This window comes from Littorina saxatilis, linkage group LG4 (assembly GCF_037325665.1).
Source record: "Littorina saxatilis isolate snail1 linkage group LG4, US_GU_Lsax_2.0, whole genome shotgun sequence".
Classification (NCBI taxonomy): Eukaryota; Metazoa; Mollusca; class Gastropoda; order Littorinimorpha; family Littorinidae; genus Littorina; species Littorina saxatilis.
In genome coordinates, this window is record NC_090248.1 from 22,218,253 (window position 1) to 22,239,742 (window position 21,490).

Consider the following 21,490-nt stretch of genomic DNA (forward strand, 5'->3'; position numbering starts at 1 on the left):
CTTGTCACAGCGCCCTTACCACGCTATGCGACACCTGGTTGTCTGCAACAAACCGATCTGAAATCAGTGGTGCTGTGTTTCTTGACTTTAAAAAAGCGTTTGATCTTGTTGATCATTCAATTTTATTGAAGAAATTACAGTTGTATATCAGAAACAGTTCAGTGTGTAACTTTTTTGCTTCCTATTTACAGGACAGATCTCAATATACTGCCCTAAACTCAATATCTACTGAGGAGACTGTGAAATGCGGGGTGCCTCAAGGGTCAGTGCTTGGGCCGATCTTGTTCTGTCTGTATATCAATGATCTGCCACTGCACATTTCTGATAGTAATGTAAGAAGTGATTTTTTTGCTGACGATTCTTCTCTTCATGCAAGTGGAAAGTCTGTTCCAGTAATAGAGTCCTCCCTTCAAACAGCTTTAAACGATGTAAATAACTGGTGTAGTGCCAATGCTATGCTTGTCCATCCAATAAAAACTAAAAGTATGGTAATTGCAACCAGACAAAAACACCAGATTTCTCCACTCAAACTAAATCTTACTATTGGTACGCAATCAATTGAACAAGTTCAACAGCATCGCATTTTAGGGGTAATTATTGATTGTGAATTCAAGTGGCAGGCACAATTACAGCATATTTGCAAGAAAGTAGCCAAGAACGTTTTCCTCCTATCCAAGTTAAAGCAATTTACGGACAGAAGGACTCTGGAAATGTTCCACCATGCTCATGTAATGCCTCACATCAATTATGTTTCGACGCTCTGGGATGGCAGCATGCAGTGATGTCCACTTGAAAAAGTTGGACTCTCTCTATCGTCGCTCGGCTAAACTCATCGTAAAGGATAATGCCCCAACAGATATGAAATTAAAAATGCTTAACTTTCTTCCACTGGACAAGCATCTCAAGTTAAACAAAGCCATTTTCATGCATAAATTGTATTACGGGAAAGTTTGTTTGTTTGTTTGCTTAACGCCCAGCCGACCACGAAGGGCCATATCAGGGCGGTGCTGCTTTGACATATATAACGTGCGCCACACACAAGACAGAAGTCGCAGCACAGGCTTCTTGTCTCACCCAGTCACATTATTCTGACACCGGACCAACCAGTCCTAGCACTAACCCCATAATGCCAGACGCCAGGCGGAGCAGCCACTAGGTTGCCAATTTTAAAGTCTTAGGTATGATCCGATCACGGGCCGGCGGACGCCTTACCACTAGACCAACCGTGCCGGTGGTTTACGCGAAAGTGCCGATTTACATTACATCATCATTTAATAAAGCTACCCACAGATATGGGTCGGTCAACTTGATCCAACTGATTCCACGAATTGACCTGTATAAGACCAGTCTTGCTTTTTCGGGTACTTCAGTTTGGAATTCACTTCCATCATCCTTTAAGCACTTAAAGTCATTAAAAAGTTTTTAAAAATGTGTCAAAAAACACTTAATGTCTGAGTAGTTTAACGCGTTTTGATTTACCACACTTAGTATTACGCCAAAGATATGCTGTGCATTGTATATTCTGAACATATTTTTTTTGTACTATTGCTACATGTTCGATTGCTACCAGCTTGTACTTATAATTACTTGCATAGTATGCATTTGATTTTATGAATAACCACATATGTATGCTCTTCATGCCTCATCTTCATCATCATCATCATCGTCATCTTTATCATCACGTGCTGAAGTTTTCTGACCTCCTTTTGTTGGTAAACTTTTTAACTTTTCAATTTTTAATGTTTTAATTTATCATTATGTGTCTGTGCGTCCCAAGGACAGATTGTAAGAAAAGGTGTAGCCTTAAATCTTAATCCTTGTTAAATAAAGCTCAATTCAATTCAATTCAATTCAATTCTCTCTCTCTCTCTCCCTGTCTCTCTCTCTCTTTCTCTTTCTCTCTCTTTCTCTCTCCGTCTCTCTCTCTCTCTCTCTCTCTCTCTCTCTCTCTCTCTCTCTCTCACTCTCTCTCTCACCCTCTCTTTTCTGCACCCTCGCTCTCTCTCTCTCTCTCTTGCTCTCTTTCTCTCTCTTTCGCTCTCGCTTTCTCTCTCTCTATCGTTTCACCCTCTCTCTCTCTGTCTAGCTCTCTCTTTCACACTCTCTCTGTCTTTTCACCCTCTCTCTCTCTCTCTCTCTCTCTCTCTCTCTCTCTCTCTCTCTCTCTCTCTCTCTCTCTCTCTCTCTCACACACACTCTTTCTCCTTCCTGCACCCTCGTTCTCTCTCTCGCTCTCACTCAAAGTCTGCCTTTGGGCTCCCTACGGTATGATTGCGATTGACAATTGTCTTTATTTTTATGTCTTAGTTTAGCAGGGACAGATTGTAAGACTAGGCGTGTGCTTAAAATCTCCATCCTTGAGTAATAAAGTTCGTTCATTCGTTCGTTCGTTCGTTCGTTCGTTCTCCCTCTCTCTCACTTTCTCTCTCTCTCTCTCTCTCTCTCTCTCTCTCTCTCTCTCTCTCTCTCTCTCTCTCTCTCTCTCTTTCTTTCTCTCTCTCCCCCCCTCTCTCTCTCTCTTTTTCTTTCTCTTGCTCAGTTGCATGCTTGTTTATAGGTTGGCTGGCTAATTTGTAATGCATCCCTATAGTATTGACCTTTTCAGTGGTTCCTGGGATCTGTGTTTTTTTCTCCCGAAAACTACGATACAATTAACGTCCCTTTATACTGTGCTCGCCTGGGCAAGCCAAAGTGTGTGTCGGGTGGCGGTAAAGATCGAAGGAGAGTCACTCGTCCGACATCCAGGTGACACAGCACGCATGATGTCCAGATTCGTTAAATTGTTGCCTCCACACAATGGCGACAAGAAAAGGAGGAAACGATTAAGAGACTGTCAGAGCGGAGAATAGGAAAGACAATCCACGATTGCAAGCACTGTTGACTTTTGATTAGAAAGGACGATAACCACAACGTTTCTTTTAATATAAAATAGTGTTTGTTTGTTTGTGTATTTGTTTGTTGGTGTGTTTGTTCGCTCGCTCGCCCGTTCGTTCGTTCGTTCGTTCGTTTTCTTGCTTGCTTGCTTGATTGTTAGTCAACAATGCAAGCAACAAAGTATGGTAGAACAGAGGACAACAGTGAGTGAGAGTGACGCGGAACCAAAGAGAACTAGATGCACTTAAAAATGCAAAGGCAAATTGATTCACAATGAAGTGACCTTGTACCGTCAAAGTCTGCCTTTACAGTAACAACGTAGGCACACGTAAACGGTAGGTGCTAGAGCAAAGAGCTTCCCCAAGTCGGTACCAGTGGAACCCCCCTTTTATATATAAGACCCCCCCCCCCCCAATCTAAGACTCACTCCCTCTGAAAAACCTCTTTTCCAAGACTTCCTGGTCATAGCCTTTGTAAATCTACCCCCATTTTACGACTCCCGTCTTTTTAATACCTGATTTTCTCAGATTTTGGGAGGTCCAAAAGGAGGGGTTCCACTGTATCTCATTCAATTCCCTCACATTCTTTATTCCTTGATTCTTTTTCTTTCTCATTTCATTCAGCACGTGCGCGTCAAAAAGATTAACCTCGAACTCTTCGATTTCACCGGCGTAACTAACAATAAGAAATAAACACAATAGGGTGGTTTTCTTTTGATTATACAACTTGGGTTCAACGACTAACCGTACATTGCTCGAGTGAACTAGACAGAATTCCACTCACAATAGGTATAGGTATATCGCAACAACACGATGGGAAACAAATATATTAAGAGGCCACAGGTGCTGGATCCATTTCGCTGTTTTTCCAGCGTCGCGGACGACGCTGGTATCTGCGGTCGGGAAAGACTTTCCACGAATTTGCCACAGGGCGCCGCCATGTTTTCTGTGCTCGACTGCGAGCAGACCACAGGCACATTACACCCAAAATTCTTGTAGGCATACACAGACGCAACATAGCATATACAGACAATAACACCCACAACACTTCAACTGCATATGAAAGGAATAAAAATAAATCCGCAAATCAGTCGCGCACAATACACCAGTTAGAAAAACAAGGAGTACCAAAGCGGCGTGCAGAAACTAAACTGACTCGGAGACTGAGAAGAAACATTTATCACACGATGTGGATAGCAAACATTAAAATAAAACAGATAAGTCAAGCAAAAAATAAACACAAATATCGAAAACACAATAAACAAAGGTAAAGAAAACAAAAAGAGATGCTTGCCGACAGTCAGTGTGTGTGTGCGTGGTTTGCCGTGTGCGTCAGCGGGGTGTGTGTGTGTGTGTGTGTGCGTGCGCGTGCATGCGTGCGTAGGCTACGTTCTTGCGTGTGTGCGTTCGAATGAGAAAGAAGAGAGAGAGAGGATTGAACAATGAGGTCACGTTCTCTGTCACATGAATACATATACACACACTGAAGGCTACTTCGGACACGAACACTTGCCAACAACTGTGGTTGGACATGCTTTTGAAATGTAATCTTTTTTCGACATGATTTCTGGACATACGAATCCCGCTGTGTTGCCTACTGATGTTGCGAATGATGAAGGTTTTGAGTTGACTGACCTTGGGGAGGGATTGCATCAGGCGTTTATCGTCTCAAATTATATCCTTGCTACTTTTCAGGAGTCAACTATTGCCATTCATGGTAACTTGGATAGTCAATGTTTTTATTTGTTTGATTCCCATCAAAGAAACAGAAATGGTAACCATTCTTCAAATGGCGCTGCAGTTTTGATGTCATCAAGTTAATTCCTTTGCAGAATTGATTGATTTTCTCAAAAGCCATTATCAATGTGTTTATCAATTAACACCTGTTCATTTCTGTCCAACTGCAATGCAAACTCAATGTGGAGGAAACAAGGATTCATTACAAACAAGTCATCCCTGTACATCAACAGATTTATGTACCTCAATCAATACTGCTAGTATGAGTGACAGGAATCTAAAAGAAAAAACAACCAAACGCAAATGTACTACTACTTCTACGACTCGTTTGAATGTAAAACAGAAATGTAACACTATCTGTGACAATGACGGTTCTACGACTCGTTTGAAGGACAGTATAGATCGAACCTTAACCCACAACTACGACAATTTGTGTCAGACTTTTTTGAACAGGAAAATATGCCTCTGTTCAACAGTAACCAAAACATGGAAGATGTTTTTGAAACTTTACAGAAATGTAACACTAGCCTATCTGTGACAATGTTGCTTTTGAATTGAACCCACATTTGTTGAACAGGAGAGAATGTTCCTGTTCAACAGTGCCCAAAACACTGAATCTGACGTTTTTGAATCTTTTCTGTCATCTAACTGAATCTGACGTTTTTGAATCTTTTCTGTCATCTAACCCAATTGCTCATGACTTCATCGATCTTGAACATGCCTACTTTTCAAAGAAAGACAGACAAAAGCAAAATCTGCATGTTAGCCATCTGCCTGAAATGGTCAATGCACTTTTGTAAAATTGTCACAGCTGTTATGCACTTTTGTGAAATGGTCAGTGCTGTTGTGCACTTATGCAAAACTTGGTGCTGTGCTGTTAACATTTGAACAAAATGCATTTTGTTCAAATGTTTAGTGCAACTTGCTACTATATAATCGCTGTATGCGCTTTGTGGTAATAATGCACTGTTGTGAAAAGTTTGCGCTAAATGTTGGCACTATGCATCATTGTTGGAGCACCCTCCTGTAGATGCACCATGCTGAAAAACGTACTTATGAATCAAGCATTGACTGAATTAAACAATTTATATATCCAGCACAACATGCAATTCATTAACTTTTGACCCTAACCTTATAAGACTCATTGATTGATTGAACACTTCCCAAAATAAATCTTTGGTGGACATTGCATCGACGCTGTTCATTTTGAATGAACATTTTTCTTGTAGTAACTCTGCCGTGGAGAAGTTACGCCGAGAGGTTGGTGACCCTTTTTGACAAACATCCGAATGTGAGACAGAGATGTGGAGTAAATGATACAGATACACGGAATGTGGACCGCTTTTCATTTGCTGAAAATTGACTGTCTAATAACCTGTCGTAAACGATGCCATAAACTACTCACTTTTCTATGGGTGTTTTTATTAATATCATGACCAGATCGCGTTCTACCAGTATGGCAGATTCTGCGCCGTGATTTATAGGGTATTGTGCGTGCTTCAGTACTACTGGCATCTGTCTCTGTCTCTGTCTCTCTCTCTGTCTTTCTCTCTCTGTCTCTCTCTCTCTCTCCCACCTCTATCCCTCAATCTCCCTCTCTCTCTCTTTCTCCCCCTCTCGCTTATTCTGTTTGTCCCCTGTCTTTCTCTTTATTTTCTCTCGCGTTCGTTCTCTTTCATTTTACACCTCTCTCTCTTTCACACCCTTCTCTCTCTCTCTTTCTCTCTCTCTCTCTCTCTCTCTCTCTCTCTCTCTCTCTCTTTCACACCCTTCTCTCTCTCTCTTTCTCTCTCTTTGTCCCCTGTCTCTCTATCTCTCTATCTCTCTGTCCTCCAGTGTCTGTCTCCTTCCTACCTGCCAGCCTCTCATCTGTCTTGTCCGCACAGCACACGCACGTGACTCGCAGTGTCAAAGCGATTAGACGTGAACTCTAACCCCATGTTTCGAGCGTGACCCCCATTGACGCAACAGACAGAGGTCAGCCGGCAGACTCCCCAATGAGCGATGACCGGTGGTCAGTCAAGTGATAAGGAGAGGGAGAGGAGGAAGGGAAGGCCAGACACGCGGTCGTGCCCTCGGCCTTCCCGATGCTACGGTCAAGCCATCAAACAGGCCTTGTTTGTTCGGCGACGGTCAGGTCAAGCATGGAAAGTGACACAATGAATCGGTTTGTAATGTGAGGTTCGCTATGCAGCTGGTCCCAGATTGTCTCTCAGACTTGAATTATGAATCTTCCAAATGTCAGTCTGATCTTCGTACAGTGTCACAGCCAGACAACAATTAAACAAAATCATTTAAACCTTCCTTCCTTTGTTAAAATAAAACAAGTCGCGTAAGGCGAAATAACAACATTTAGTCAAGATGTCGAACTCACAGAACAAGAAATTCCTCCGAGGTAGGAAAAACACCCCCGTCCTTACCATTCTCACTGCCACCAACTGAGAAGGTTATTTCCCTTTGACCATTAATATGTCCCTCTATAAGTCCTTGTAGAATCTTAATCCACCAATAACTCCCTAACCGTGAGTTTGACTGGTCCCAATTTTTGTAAGGACCGTCTCAGGAATGTATAGAACCTGTTCACCAAGTTTGGTGACGATCGGTCCGTTCATTCTTGAGATCTATATGCGAACACAAACAAAAAAACAACAAAAATCGGTTTGCGCTGCGCGCTGAGAGCAGGTATTGAAATATCTCATCGACCAGATTTTGTCCGGGGTGTATCTGCCGCTTCGCCGGGTAGCAAGTAGAGCCGAATACCCGGCTTGAGTGGCGCACTGTACGCCGGCTTCGAACCATGGACCCGTCAAGCTTAGGTCCCTTCCAGACTCGTGGAATGGGAACAGCACGAACATGATTCAGGGGCCATAATGCCATTCCTGATCATATCATGTCGAGTCCCATACTTGTCGTTAAAATTAATATTAAAAGTCCTACGGTTTTGAGCCATTAAGGACTTGAGTGTTTGTCCGCTTTCAAAAAGAGGAAAGAAAGAAACAAAAAATAAGGAGAGGAGGGCAGGGGGTGGGGTTGAGTTGATAATGCTCTGTGGAATTTGTTAAAATGAAAAGTAGTTAAGATGTTTCTTGGTAAGAATTATAAGTCTGTATTCTATATCTTGAATAACGGGCTTGTAATATTATTTTTATTTTATTTCAAATCGAGTTAAAAAGTGGAACCTTTCAGGATCACCAATAAAACCAAATAGATGAGCAAGTCGACGACGCCCTAGGTACCAGATCACAAACAGAACTGTGCAATACACAGGTGTTTTCTACAGACACACTCAAACACACACACACACAGAGAAGCCGTATATATATATCTATATCTATTGTATAAATATATAGAGATAGATGAGAGTGTATTTTTCGCGTGGCTATAAATTGATTCGACCTTTGCACTTTTACAGTGAGGATAATTTACGGGTCCAATTTACGTTCTGGACACTGCGGTGACCTTCTAAAAATAGTAACAGAACGCCGGGAATATCCGAAGATGCCCCCTCATACTATAGTGCACCATACGAAGGAAGGGAGGTAAACGCTGAAAACATGGAGAAGATAAGGAAGAGTTATGCCGTAGTTGATCCCCCAAAAAACCAAAATCCACCAATAACTCCCTAACCGTGTGTTTGACTGGTCCCAATTTTTGTAAGGACCGTCTCAGGAATGTATAGAACCTGTTCACCAAGTTTGGTGACGATCGGTCCGTTCATTCTTGAGATCTACTTGCGAACACAAACAAACACACAAACAAACAAACACATCCAGTGAAACCTTTACACACCCCTATACCGGGGGTGTAATGAAACTGAACGCACTGCTTTTTTCACTAAGACCACATACTCGTAGTTTCGTCAGTCCACCGCTCGTGGCAAAGGCAGTGAAATCGACAAGCCATGCAGAATAGTGCGGTAGTGGTCGCGCTGAGCAGGATAACACGCTTTTCTGTGTGTCTATTCTTTTTAGCTTACTGAGTTTGTTTTTAATCCAAACATATCATATCTATATGTTTTTGAAATCAGGGACCGACAAGGTATAAGATGAAATTGTTTTTAAATCGATTTCGGAAAATTAATTTTAATCATAATTTTCATATTTTTAATTTTTCAGGGCTTGTTTGTAATCTAAATATAACATATGTATATGTTTTTGGAATCAGACAATGACGAAGACTAAGATGAAATTATTTTTGGATCGTTTAATAAAAAATAATTTTAATTACAAGTTTCCAATTTTTAATGACCAAACTCATTCATTAGTTTTTAAGCCACCAAGCTGGAATGCAATACCAACGTCCGGCCTTTGTCGAAGATTGCTTTGCCAAAATTTCAATCAATTTGATTGAAAAATGAGGGTGTGACAGTGCCGCCTCAACTTTTACAAAAAGCCGGATATGACGTCATCAAAAGTATTTATCGAAAAAAAGAAAAAAACGTCCGGGGATATCATTCCCAGGAACTCTCATGTCAAATTTCATAAAGATCGGTCCAGTAGTTTAGTCTGAATCGCTCTACACACACACACGCACAGACAGACAGACACACACACACACACACACACACACATACACCACGACCCTCGTCTCGATTCCCCCTCTATGTTAAAACATTTAGTCAAAACTTGACTAAATGTAAAAAAAACAAGAATTGTAGATTATTGAAACGTTTAATGATTGACAAAACAAAACGTTTCATTTACTAGCACAGACAGACAAACACTTATGATACATTACACATAAGGAACTTACCTTAGAATCGTGGATGAAACTCGCTTGCAAGGTGCCGGCGAGGTAATCTTTAACATTACCTGATCCTGAATTTTGGAACGTTGGCGGTCTATCTGTTTTTTGGATTTCTTCCTTCCTTGTAAAACATTATTTACCTTACGAGGGCTGTCTCAAAAATTCCTAGGCTACACACCAAGGGGGTTAGACGTAGGCTTTTTGTTATCACTTGATGATAATCTAGATTTCATGAACCTGTAAAAAATAAAAAATAAAAAATAAAAACGCCATCAGTAGTCAAATTGGCTTTTCTGCCACTGCCTGCACAAGAAAAACGGAAACAAATACAGTGCCAAGCGACACAACATTTTCAGCAAAAGGGATTTAATGCCAACATGTAGCTCTGTTTTCTCGTGCCTTTAATACATAATACATGTAATGTTGTCAAAATGTATCTCTCTAAGGTTTTGTCTCCTGGAAACGGATGTTCGGCTTAAGTGCCAAACATTCATGATGACATTGTGAAGGTTTATGAGGAGAAGGCACCACCCTACGCTATGGACTTCAAAGCCGCTACAGTCGTGACTCGTTCACATGGCAACTGCTGAATTACGTGCAGGGGAACTGCTTAGGTAAAACAACGCACATCTCGTTAACTTTCTATGGCGTTTAGCAATCATGCTGTCTTAGAAACGCCGCAAAAACGTCGAAGAGCACTCTCCCGTTTCAGTCTTGTCCCTTTCAAAAACATCTACCAAAATAATTCCTAATAAGTAAATCCCACAAGACTAATTTCATACCCGTCTGCCGTATGTGTCGATTATAACCGTCCCATACTGTCAGTCAGCCCGCTGCGGGGCGGGGGGGTCCTGGTTCGGTTTGGAGATCATATGCCTCCTGGCAAAAATTCTTGGTCACCTGATGAACCAATGGTTTGTGGAAGGTCACAAACCATTCAAATTTGTTTTGCAGAATAAGCTTGCACCGAATTAAAGTTGTTGTTGGTTTTTGTTTTTGTTTTAATAGTTTGTTGTATGTGTCTTTCATAAACGGGTAAGAGCATATGAATGTTGCATGGCTCAGCCAGGCGACTGTAACGTATGTATCGCTTTGACACATTTTCGGCTAGATTTTAGAGCTTGTGTCATTCGGAGGTCCAAGCTGTTTACTGCCCGAAGTCTCCGCATTCCAGTTTACATTATGACAGTTTGAAATGAGTGAATTTTATTCGTGTTTAAAAAATAATCCAAAGTGAGAGCAACTGCACCTGGGCATTTATGATCACGGATGTAAATCGAGTTTCACTGAATTTCGACTCTCATGCCAAAGGGATTAGTAGGGGAAAAAAAAAGAACTAAAAATATGTGACAAACAAACAAACAAAAACTACGTGATGTAACATGCAATGTGACCTTTACAGAACTTGCATGAGCAAACTGGCGGGACAAAATACAGAGGAGACAAACATATTTAATGCAAAAGTTCTTGCAGTGAGCACGGTCAAAGGGACACAACTCGTCTTTTCTCGAAGCGGCAAAAGTTGCATGCATTTTAGAATTAATTCCCCTTATCTGCGAGCGCGACAGATCCGATTGACGTGGATATGGACCATAACTCCTGCGAGCTCTCACTTGCACAGACAGAATGGCATTCAGACACACACACACACACACACACACTCGCGCGCGCACACACACACACTCATGCGCGTAGAAACAAACCATTACTCACACACGCACACACAAACGCATGTACACACACACAAAAGCATTTCAATGTTTACATTTTTTATTGCACAAAAGCAACGATTAACTTCATACCAAATCGTAGTTCCAGTTTGAAATTGAAGTGATAATTTAAAGGCCCCAACCTCCTTTTCTTTACATGATTATAATGATTAGAACCAAACATGGATACCGGACTACCTTTACCTTTACGTTTTAATAGATGCATTTTCGAGAGAAAAAAATGCCATTTACGCAGTGAAGGCTCGATATTATACCTTTTTCTACATTGAAACCATGACTACCAGAGCGCATTGTATTCACTGTGACTGTACACCAATGACTCTTGTCTCCATAGAGGGTCCCAAAGGGGGGGTATCATCACGATCCCGGGAAGGGAAATTTTAGCTTTCACGATCACAGTTACCTTGATTTTTGTCAATGATCACCGCAGTCAATGATGAAAACAAATGACGATCACGAGACTTGATTTTTTTGTCATCACGGATCACGGGCAAAGTCCCATCACGATCACAGAAATGGAAATTTCGGCAATCACGGTCACAGAAAGGTCAAAAACGCCAATCACGATCACGATTTTAAACCCTCTCCATATGTTATTCCCATTGAGCTAAATACAGCATATAACGTATTTTTGTATAAACCAAAACCCAAATGAAACTCATTACACTCAATTAAAATATGACATTTTATATGTGGGTTTTTTTTAATTAGATTAATGCAGCATATGCATATACGTACAGTGTATTAGTTGAAGAAATCAACTGATCGACTGCTCAGATTGAATCAAACATAATCACGGAGAAGAGAAACAAATGTGTCAGTAAAAAAAAAGATTTGATTAGGTCCACATGAATCTGTTAACATGTTCAATCTGACAATCAGAATTGGATGGTACGGAATACAAGCTGGAAGATTCTGCTGTGAGCTCTGTTTACAACACAAGCGTAACTATCCACTTCCTCTCTCTGTTTGTTTGTTCCGATATTTTAAACACGAGAGAAAAAACAAACTTGTTCCTGCGACAATGCTGGCGTGCGTGAGAAAAAAACCAGATCTAAAATTGAACGTTGTTTTTATCGATTTCTTTTTTTTTCTTTCTTTCTTTGATTTTGATTTTCTCCCCATTTCAACTGTGCATGTATGGCGATTGTATGTGTCTGCATATTTGGTATTGTTACGAAGTTATTGTGTTGTTGTAAGTCTATTGTTTAATTATTATGTAAGGACTCATTAAATTTTGCATTTCTTCATAATCATATGATTTAAAGCGCGGAGAGCACGTAACTATGTGGTTCACGCTATACAAGCTATCATTATTATTATTACTATTATTATCATCATGATCATAAGTATCATTGTTGTTGTTTTTGTTGTTGGTCTTCTTGATCTTGTTCTTGTTCTCGTTAGTTGGTGTGTTTGGTTAGTTTGGGGGCGAGCGTTGGGGGGGGGGGGGGGGCATTTGTTTCGGTTCGAACTAAGCGCACAGAGCAAGAGTGTCACTCAAAGTTTCAGTCAATGTAAGACACAAGTTCGGTACGAGCGGTTCATCCTCATAAAATGAAACCCCCACGGTGTCAGTCAAAATTCCGTACGCCTGTATCTCGAATCACACAGGATAAAGTAATCATCACATGTCCCTGATGAGTCATATCTGTCTTTATAAGCAATACCACTCGCAACACAGTTAGTGTTTCTGCAAAATTATAGCATCCGAATAATGGGTTGAATGTTTTTGGGAACAGTGAAAAAAGTGACTTTTCCCAAGAATGTGACGTATGTAAGAAAATGACGTCAAAGTCCACCACATCAACCTCACAATCCTTTTTTTTTATGGGGGGGGGGGGGTGGGAGGGGTTATGTTGACAAGAAGATGACGTAATAATGACGTCACCTAGTTTTGATGTCAATTTTGTAATATTGATAAGAAAACAAGGATTCCAGCAAAACTTGATTATTATACGCCCTCAACACCAGTAAAAGGAGAAGACTTTGTCACAGTGTGTCGAAAAGACGTCATGATCTACAGCACAGATCAGATTGTTTATGCGTATTCATTGGATCAAAAACACATATTGGATTCACGAAGATGAGGTCATACAATCCTTGTTTCTCCTTTTCCCTTGACTTCAAATTAGTTGTGACGTTTCTATTGTGATGACGTCACCACTACCGTAAGACACTTAATTCCGGGTGTTCTGCATAAAGTTGTTTTTGTGACGTTGAGGAGAACATGACGTCATCACAAAATGACGCAAAAGCCGGCCTTCTTGCCTTTCTTCCACTTGTCCTGCACTACCTTTGCCTTGGCTTCAATGGCCGAGGTGACAGACGTGTGTCCCAGTTCTTCTGCAATGTCGTACGCCGTCTTTCCATCCTGTGGACACACAAACATGCTTCAGCAAGAGCATCACTCAATTCAAATCTCCCTACGTCATCATTATTGACGTCATCAAAGGCCCACTGCGCCTGGTGAAAATGTATTCCCATCCTTGATGTCCTGCAATATGTGGATGGCAAATCTCGACAAAAGGCGTTAAAGGCCCACTCCGCCTCAGCAAAACAGTTAATTTGCCTCACCGTCTCAGATCCATTAAAGCTTTTACATGGGGTAAGACCATCCCTCCACTTGCACGGTCACATACAAAAGAAGAACAGCCTGCGTGCTCTATGTGCTAAGTGCTAGTTTTTTTAAGATTTAATTTCGTAGCAGGTACTGCATGAATCCTTTTTCGAAAGTTAATACATACAAAAAAAATGTCAACTCACGTAAGAAAGCAACTAGGGTGTTGATTTTTGGAGTGTGACCAAGCGGAGGGTGGTCTTAACATGTTACTACTCAAAGGTGGGAATTATTCTTCGTGTTGCGGTTCAAAAGGCGTCCACTCAGATCAAGCAACATAGGTACACGTGTTTAATAAGAGTGCTCTGTTGCAGCGAGCACTAGTTGCCATAACATTACCATGGACTGCATTATCCCCAAACAAACAGCAGTCATTTCTGTTTATATAACTTCAATGTTTGACTCCATGTACTCAGAGACATGGATCAAGATTGGTTCAAAATTTGAACCTGAATACAGTATCTTATTCGCCTAAAAAGATATCCAGGCATGAGGAAAATGGTGAAGACAAAACTTAACTCAGAACTTAAAACTCAGAAAATGTAATCGCCAAAACTTGACAGTTCATTGCGATGGGGTGGTTGGGGGAGAGGGAGACCGGTTTCCGTGCATGTCCCGACATGGTAGTGTCTGTGTCAGTTTGTGTATTGTCCGTTTGCTTTATGCTTTGCAAGTAACACTGTTCTCCCAAATTTCAAGACGAGAACACAATCATCGAAAAAAGTCACGAACGAAAACGAACACATTCTCCAGGATTCTAGGACATCATTTAATTGAGGATGCAAGTCGCATGTTCATTTCAATGCGTGTTATTCTCTCAGTTGCCAGGAGAATGGTTCCGAATGACTCTCACTTTCTCTATTACACATGTCGTATGCATTTAGAGTGCTAACTTCCCTTTGTTTATCAGATCATCATTCAAGTCTTTGACACCGTCGTATGAGTCTTAAGCACGTGCTGCATGGAGAAGTACACTGACCTTGTTCTTGACAGTGTAGTCGATGTGGTGACCGAGAAGCTGCTGGGCCGTGTCACCAAGGTCCCGCTGTGCGCACATGTGTAGTGCTGTGTTGCCCTCCTGCAGGGAGACAACGGTAGAGGTTAGTAGTCGTGTATGACTTTTTCGTGCGTACAAAAGAGTGATGATAGTAGTATGGTGATCACTGGATTGCGACAGCATTTAGACATGGTCGGTGCATATCGCCGACTGATTAATGAGCACCGTACTCGTTGGCACAAATATGAAGACTCGAGTGGGTGCGGGTGCATGTATGTACACTATTGCCTGTGTGACTGTCGGTGTGTCCGTCCGTCTGTCCGTCCGTCTCTCTCTCTCTCTCTCTCTCTCTCTCTCTCTCTCTCTCTCTCTCTCTCTCACACACACACACACACACACACACACACACACACACACACACACACACACACACACACATTACAGAATAACAGAAAGACATACAGCAGATACACGAGAATAGCAATTACTCGCCTCTTCAGTGACTTGGCTGACTTTAGCACCCCTGGCTGTCAGTGACTCCACCAGATCGTGTCTCTCCATCGGATCCTCCCGTTGCGTGGCCACGTGGAGAGGGTACAGCCCCTCCTGCACAGGTATAAGGAACCCTTGTCACACAGGTGAGTGGTCAAGCATCATTGTCCAGCTTTATCAAGACTCATCGACTGACTGATTTCGATTTCAGTCAATCAGCAAGCAACCAGGTGTGTTCTCAAATCACGAAGGCTAGATCTGCTTGTTGTTTATTAAAAACAATCTTTATTTCGTAACCCATGTGTCATGATCAGTCAGGTAATTAATTTATATTATAGTCTATCATTCCACACCTTTCCAAAACAAAAGATCTGCACCAGATATAAAATTATTGCGAACATTCAAAGACAAAACTATTAAACATGTAGTGTCCGAAAGTAAACGTGCCTGGTCTAAGTGAACAAACACGTCTTCACTTGAAGAATTGTAGGACTTCGATTCACAGGTTATTGTCTCCCCTGCAAAGACCCGCTAGTACATTGTGGCTGAATGTCGAGGTTAACAAACCTTCCTTCCTGAGTAAACTATTATGGAATCAATCACAGCTCTGTCCAGGTTATAATGTGGGATAGCGAATCCTTTCATTTGAACACGCAATAACAAAGCCAACAGCCTGGCTGCTTTACAGGGAATTTTTGATGAATTAATTTCGCAGTTGCCGTGTCAGCTTTAAACTTTATTCATCAAAAATGCCGATTTCAGAGAAAAAAAGCTAGCCTGTACATTTGCGCAATGTGTCCAAGTCGAAGGAGGCTCTGATTCTATGTACAAGTCTGAAAGGATCTGGTGTGATCTGAAGGAGGGATTACATAGGAAGGATGATAAAGTCAGTCGAACCTACTGGCGACCGGCACCTCTGGAAAACGACCACCTGCCCACACCGACCATCCTAAAGGACCCCCAATGATTTTTGTCTATAAGATTAATCTTTCCATAGCGACTACCTGTCTACTACGACCACTGTTGGTCGTTTCTTTGGGTTGTCTTGTAGACAGGTTCGACAGTACCTTTAAGCAGCATCTTCCAAGCCCATCAATAAACTTAAACAGCTGATATTGTTCTTACTGCATTACTTACTGCATTCGGGGCGTTGGGGTCAGGAAGCTCTTCGCCTTTCTGAAAACAACAAATACAAAATTATCCATGAGAAACTGAATCCAGATTTCGCATACGTGAAATATGAATTCTAAAAAGTACAGAAGCCGAACAAAACAATATAATTTCCACAATAGCAATCATGATTTTCATGATTCTGCTGTAGACGTATTTTGAAGACGAGTCTGCCACGCATTGGACAAACACATTTTGCCAAAGCTAACAACTCACACAATTTTCAACCAACAAATACGCACAGTATTTGCTTTAATAAGGTACTGTTTGTTACCACATATAGACAACTTACTAGCTGACACCTTTGACTCCAAGAGAAATGTGAACTAACAGTTTTTTTACATTACAAATGAGCAAGACATCATACCATTATCTATACACGACTGATACTATTCAGTTTAAAATTAATAAAAACGTCTTCATTATGTTTTAAATGGAGGCATTCTCTTTCACAAATAAAGGCAAAGTCAAATATTCATTTTAGCAAAGGATGAAAGCTTCCGTGGCTTTGCTATTTCTACTTAGGTTGTAACACAAAAGAATATAATAATTATGCCCCCCCCCCCCCCCCCCCCAACAAAAAATAAAAATTTGTGGTCGGGTTAGGCAAAAGAAAGTAACTAACAGTCACAGGCAAATAAAAAGTGTATGACCGACAAAAACAGCTACAACACTGCAAACTGAATCAAAAGTTAAATCAAACAACAACAACAAATGTACATCATCCAGTAACATAAAATGGCAGCAAATAAAAACGTAATTGTTAGGTGACAAAAACAGTCAATATGCGTCAAAAAGCAACAAGATTACAACAATCATGTCGAAGAAATCGACTCTGAAATACATGTCCAAACAAAAAAAATAAAGGCGAATACATGATGTTATATTTATGATGGAAACAATGATTCATAGAAACAAACCTAGCTTACTCCGTAGCCGTCAAAGGTACCCTCTTTCTCATATATAAGCGATTTGTACACAAACACAATAACGGACCACCATAGCATAATTATATTACAAACCGGCTACAGCTGAGAAGAGGAGATACATTTTTGATTTAGAAAATGTTTAACTTGCTCCAAGAATCGTAAATCTATCTTCACATCAAGAAAAGAAAGTCTTAAAAGTTTGGATCACTGTTCAACTGGCTGACGTCATCAAGCTCATACAGTTCTATTGTGAATAAGATTGTGTTTTTCAACTGAACTTTTGTGTGTGTGTTATTTATTTTGTTCTTCTCTTTCTTTTTATTATTTGATTCGTTGTTGTTTTTGTTGTTTTTAATCAAATGGCAAATTATAAATATGAGAAGCGCAAGCTTAAAAACTGGAATCTTTTATGACGTAAGACACCGAGAGGTCAAACGTCAGAACCAGTTCATGTCATCACGAGCACAGCTTCCTTTCACTACCAATCATAATTCAAAACCAGTTTCTATATGACATAAAACATTTAAATGTTTGATCTCGTGAATAGCACTACCAGGGTTTGCAAGTTTGAATTTGCCCACATATTGCAGGTGACCTGTGATGAAATGTTAGTACATCAAGCAAAATGCGGCGTGTCTTTTCGGTTCAGCTTTTTTCTGTTGTTGCTGTTGTTGCTGGCGATGGTGATAGTGATGCTTTCACGTCAACGCCTGCGCTTGCTGCTGGTGCCGGTGTAGCTGCACTGAAGGTTTTATTCTCCAAGCAGAACACCATCAAGAAAGCAGTAACGAACAATCAAATCAAAACAGTAGCGACAAAAAACAAAACAAAAACACAATCAAACAAACACAAATAAAACAACTACAAATAAGCCACATCTGAAAAATGAAAAGATTGTCAAGCGGTTCAAACATCATGCGTCAATGGCAATTGATACCAAAAAAAATCAAGTGTTATATGTGCATACAATTGGTAAATACCCAAGGGTTAAGAAAAATGTTTGATAACAACATTTAATTCCTGGTAGCAGTCAAACAATTGGTTCTGTTAGCGAGAAAGAGTAAAGGGAAGGGGGGGGGGGAAGGGGGGGGGGGTAAATAAGTGTTTAAATAAAGTGCCACGAATAAAATAAACTATCAAGAATTAGTCTAAATGCTAACAGGGGGAAATCAGTGTATCTTTTAAACAGGCGTCCATGCATTAAAAATGGTTTAGGGATATAAGTATGCAAAGGAAATTTCCGTTTTCAATATAAAAAAAACCTTGTTATAATATTTCCGTGCAACCGAACTGAAGCGCTGAGGAATGTGTGATGAATATAAATAAACACCTTGGGGTTGAATTAAAAGAAAAAGCCTTTTTACAAATTTGAGCAAAGAAATCCCAGCATGCAGTACAAAATATGACGGAATGTACATCCCAGCATGCATTACGCAGCTCAGTGTTACTCACTTCCTCAGGAACGGGCTGCTCAGGTTCGGGTTCGGGTTCAACTTCCGGTTCCTATATGTAGACATGTCCATTAAATTTGACACAACCCAGAACATAAACACAAAACTGACACGTCTTCCTATTCAAATGGTAGCACGATAAAACATAAAACAACGAAGAAAGGCCTTCTGCACATATAACATTTCCTTTGATCAACAATGATCTCTCTCTCTCTCTCTCTCTCTCTCTCTCTCTCTCTCTCTCTCTCTCTCTCTCTCTCTCCCTCTCTCTCTCTCTGTCTGTCTGTCTCTGTCCGTCTGTCTGTCTATCTGTCTGTCTCTCTGTCTCTGTATGTCTCTGTCTCTGTCTCTCTGTCTGTCTGTCTCTCTCTCTCTCTCTCTCTCTCTCTCTCTCTCTCTCTCTCTCTCACTCTCTCTCTCTCTCTGTCTGTCTGTCTCTCTTTCCGATTGTCTGCCTGTTTGTGTGTGTCTCTCTCTCTGTTTCTCTGTCTCTCTCTCTCTCTGTTTCTCTGTCTCTGTCTCTGTCTCTGTCTCTGTCTCTCTCTCTCTCTCTCTCTCTCTCTCTCTCTCTCTCTCTCTCTCTCTCTCTCTCTCTCTCTCTCTCTGACAACAACAACTACAGTAGATGATTGGCTTGACATCTCAGTAAATTCAAACATGGTTAATGTCAGTTATAAATATTTTAAAAGATGTTAACTCATGTAAATTAAATAGATATAAACCCACAGTGCTTGCATTCATTTACGTAGAGTTTGAGATATATGTATGGTGCCCATTTTTTTCAAAAAGAAGCATAGAAATGTACAAAATATATCTCACATTGTGTATCACCTCTACTGTGCAGAATTAGTAGTACTTAATAACACAACGTGTATCTATTTTTTGTCGTTATTGCAGTTATTAAAATGTCTTGATGTGTTGCAAATGTTTGTCTTAGTTTTCAGCATCGGCATTATTTGAAGACTCCAGCTTTATTTGAAAACACTAAGCAGGTAAACAAGGGGTTAGGGCTAAACATTCTTCGAAAAAAATAACACCAGCATCTTTATTAATGCTATAGACATTTCGAGAAAGAAAACAAACGTTTGCAGATTTTTTACAAAAGAAAGAAAAAAGATCCGCAACAAGCTGCAGAGCCTTTAGCACAATCAATCCATACATTGCAAGACAACACTGGTTGTTCAGGTAGTAATGCAAACTGTCAAACGAACACGAAACATTGCACATTTGAATCCATCATTACAGTCTCTAATAATGGCAATGGATCCCCTGGGACAAGAAAATCTATACTGTTGCTCATAAAACAAACACTGAATATCAAATTGCGCAGAAAACAAATAATGTTAAGGTCATTGTGGCGTGTGAATACATCATTGCTGGTATTACAGAACCATAAAGACATTAAAACAAGTCGCGTAAGGCGAAAATACAACATTTAGTCAAGTAGCTGTCGAACTCACAGAATGAAACTGAACGCAATGCAACGCAGCAAGACCGTATACTCGTAGCATCGTCAGTCCACCGCTCATGGCAAAGGCAGTGAAATTGACAAGAAGAGCGGGGTAGTAGTTGCGCTGAGAAGGATAGCACGCTTTTCTGTACCTCTCTTCGTTTTAACTTTCTGAGCGTGTTTTCAATCCAAACATATCATATCTATATGTTTTTGGAATCAGGAACCGACAAGGAATAAGATGAAAGTGTTTTTAAATTGATTTCGAAAATTTAATTTTGATCATAATTTTTATATTTTTAATTTTCAGAGCTTGTTTTTAATCCAAATATAACATATTTATATGTTTTTGGAATCAGAAAATGATGGAGAATAAGATGAACGTAAATTTGGATCGTTTTATAAAAAAAATAATTTTTTTTACAATTTTCAGATTTTTAATGACCAAAGTCATCAATTAATTTTTAAGCCACAAAGCTGAAATGCAATACCGAAGTCCGGGCTTCGTCGGAGATTACTTGACCAAAATTTCAACCAATTTGGTTGAAAAATGAGAGCGTGACAGTGCCGCCTCAACTTTCACGAAAAGCCGGATATGACGTCATCAAAGACATTTATCAAAAAAATGAAAAAAACGTCTGAGGATATCATACCCAGGAACTTTCATGTCAAATTTCATAAAGATCGGTCCAGTAGTTTAGTCTGAATCGCTCTACACACACACACAGACAGACAGACACACACACACACACATACACCACGACCCTCGTCTCGATTCCCCCCTCTATGTTAAAACATTTAGTCAAAACTTGACTAAATGTAACAAAAACAGAAGCAATGGTTAATACAATTATAACTATGCGAGGCCGAGTAAAATCTGTAAAGGTATAGTCACTTTCACTCACTGGTTAATTTTACAGATTTTTTTTCACAAAAATATATTGACACATGACGTGAAGGCTTACTTTTCTCTGAAAACGCCTTGCATTTTCTTAAGGTTAACTAACACAACAAGCTTGTTGCAGAAAATACAGCGTATGCTAAGACCAATGTTCTATTTTGTGTCCTTTATAAATATTCATGGAATCAATAATTATGGGCGATGTTCGGAAATAACGTTGTCATGGCTTTTATGCATGTCGGTTCTAAATAAGCTGTATCCCTTAAAGGTGAAGCAAATTTAACAATTGTATATACATGTAGTTTAGTGGGAATAACTAGTCGAGAGTATATCGATGAGAGTAGGTGGTCTTTTTTTACAGTCCATAGGTCGGGGGGGGGGGGGGGGGGGGGGG

At 40.3% G+C, this 21,490-nt stretch overlaps 2 protein-coding genes across 2 annotated transcripts in view; one reads left to right on the forward strand and one right to left on the reverse strand.

The window, feature by feature from the left end:
* LOC138964245 (uncharacterized) overlaps window positions 1–21,490 on the forward strand; it is a 421,872-nt gene that overhangs the window by 158,029 nt on the left and 242,353 nt on the right. The gene's annotated exons all lie outside the window — the stretch shown is intronic.
* On the reverse strand, window positions 12,933–18,797 carry LOC138964237 (ankyrin-1-like; the record flags this gene model as incomplete). The annotated part of the gene is given in 5 exon segments (XM_070336129.1): window positions 12,933–13,460; window positions 14,686–14,784; window positions 15,196–15,309; window positions 16,333–16,371; window positions 18,747–18,797. Coding segments are annotated over 5 exon segments (438 nt in total), but the record flags the coding sequence as incomplete, so codon positions are not given.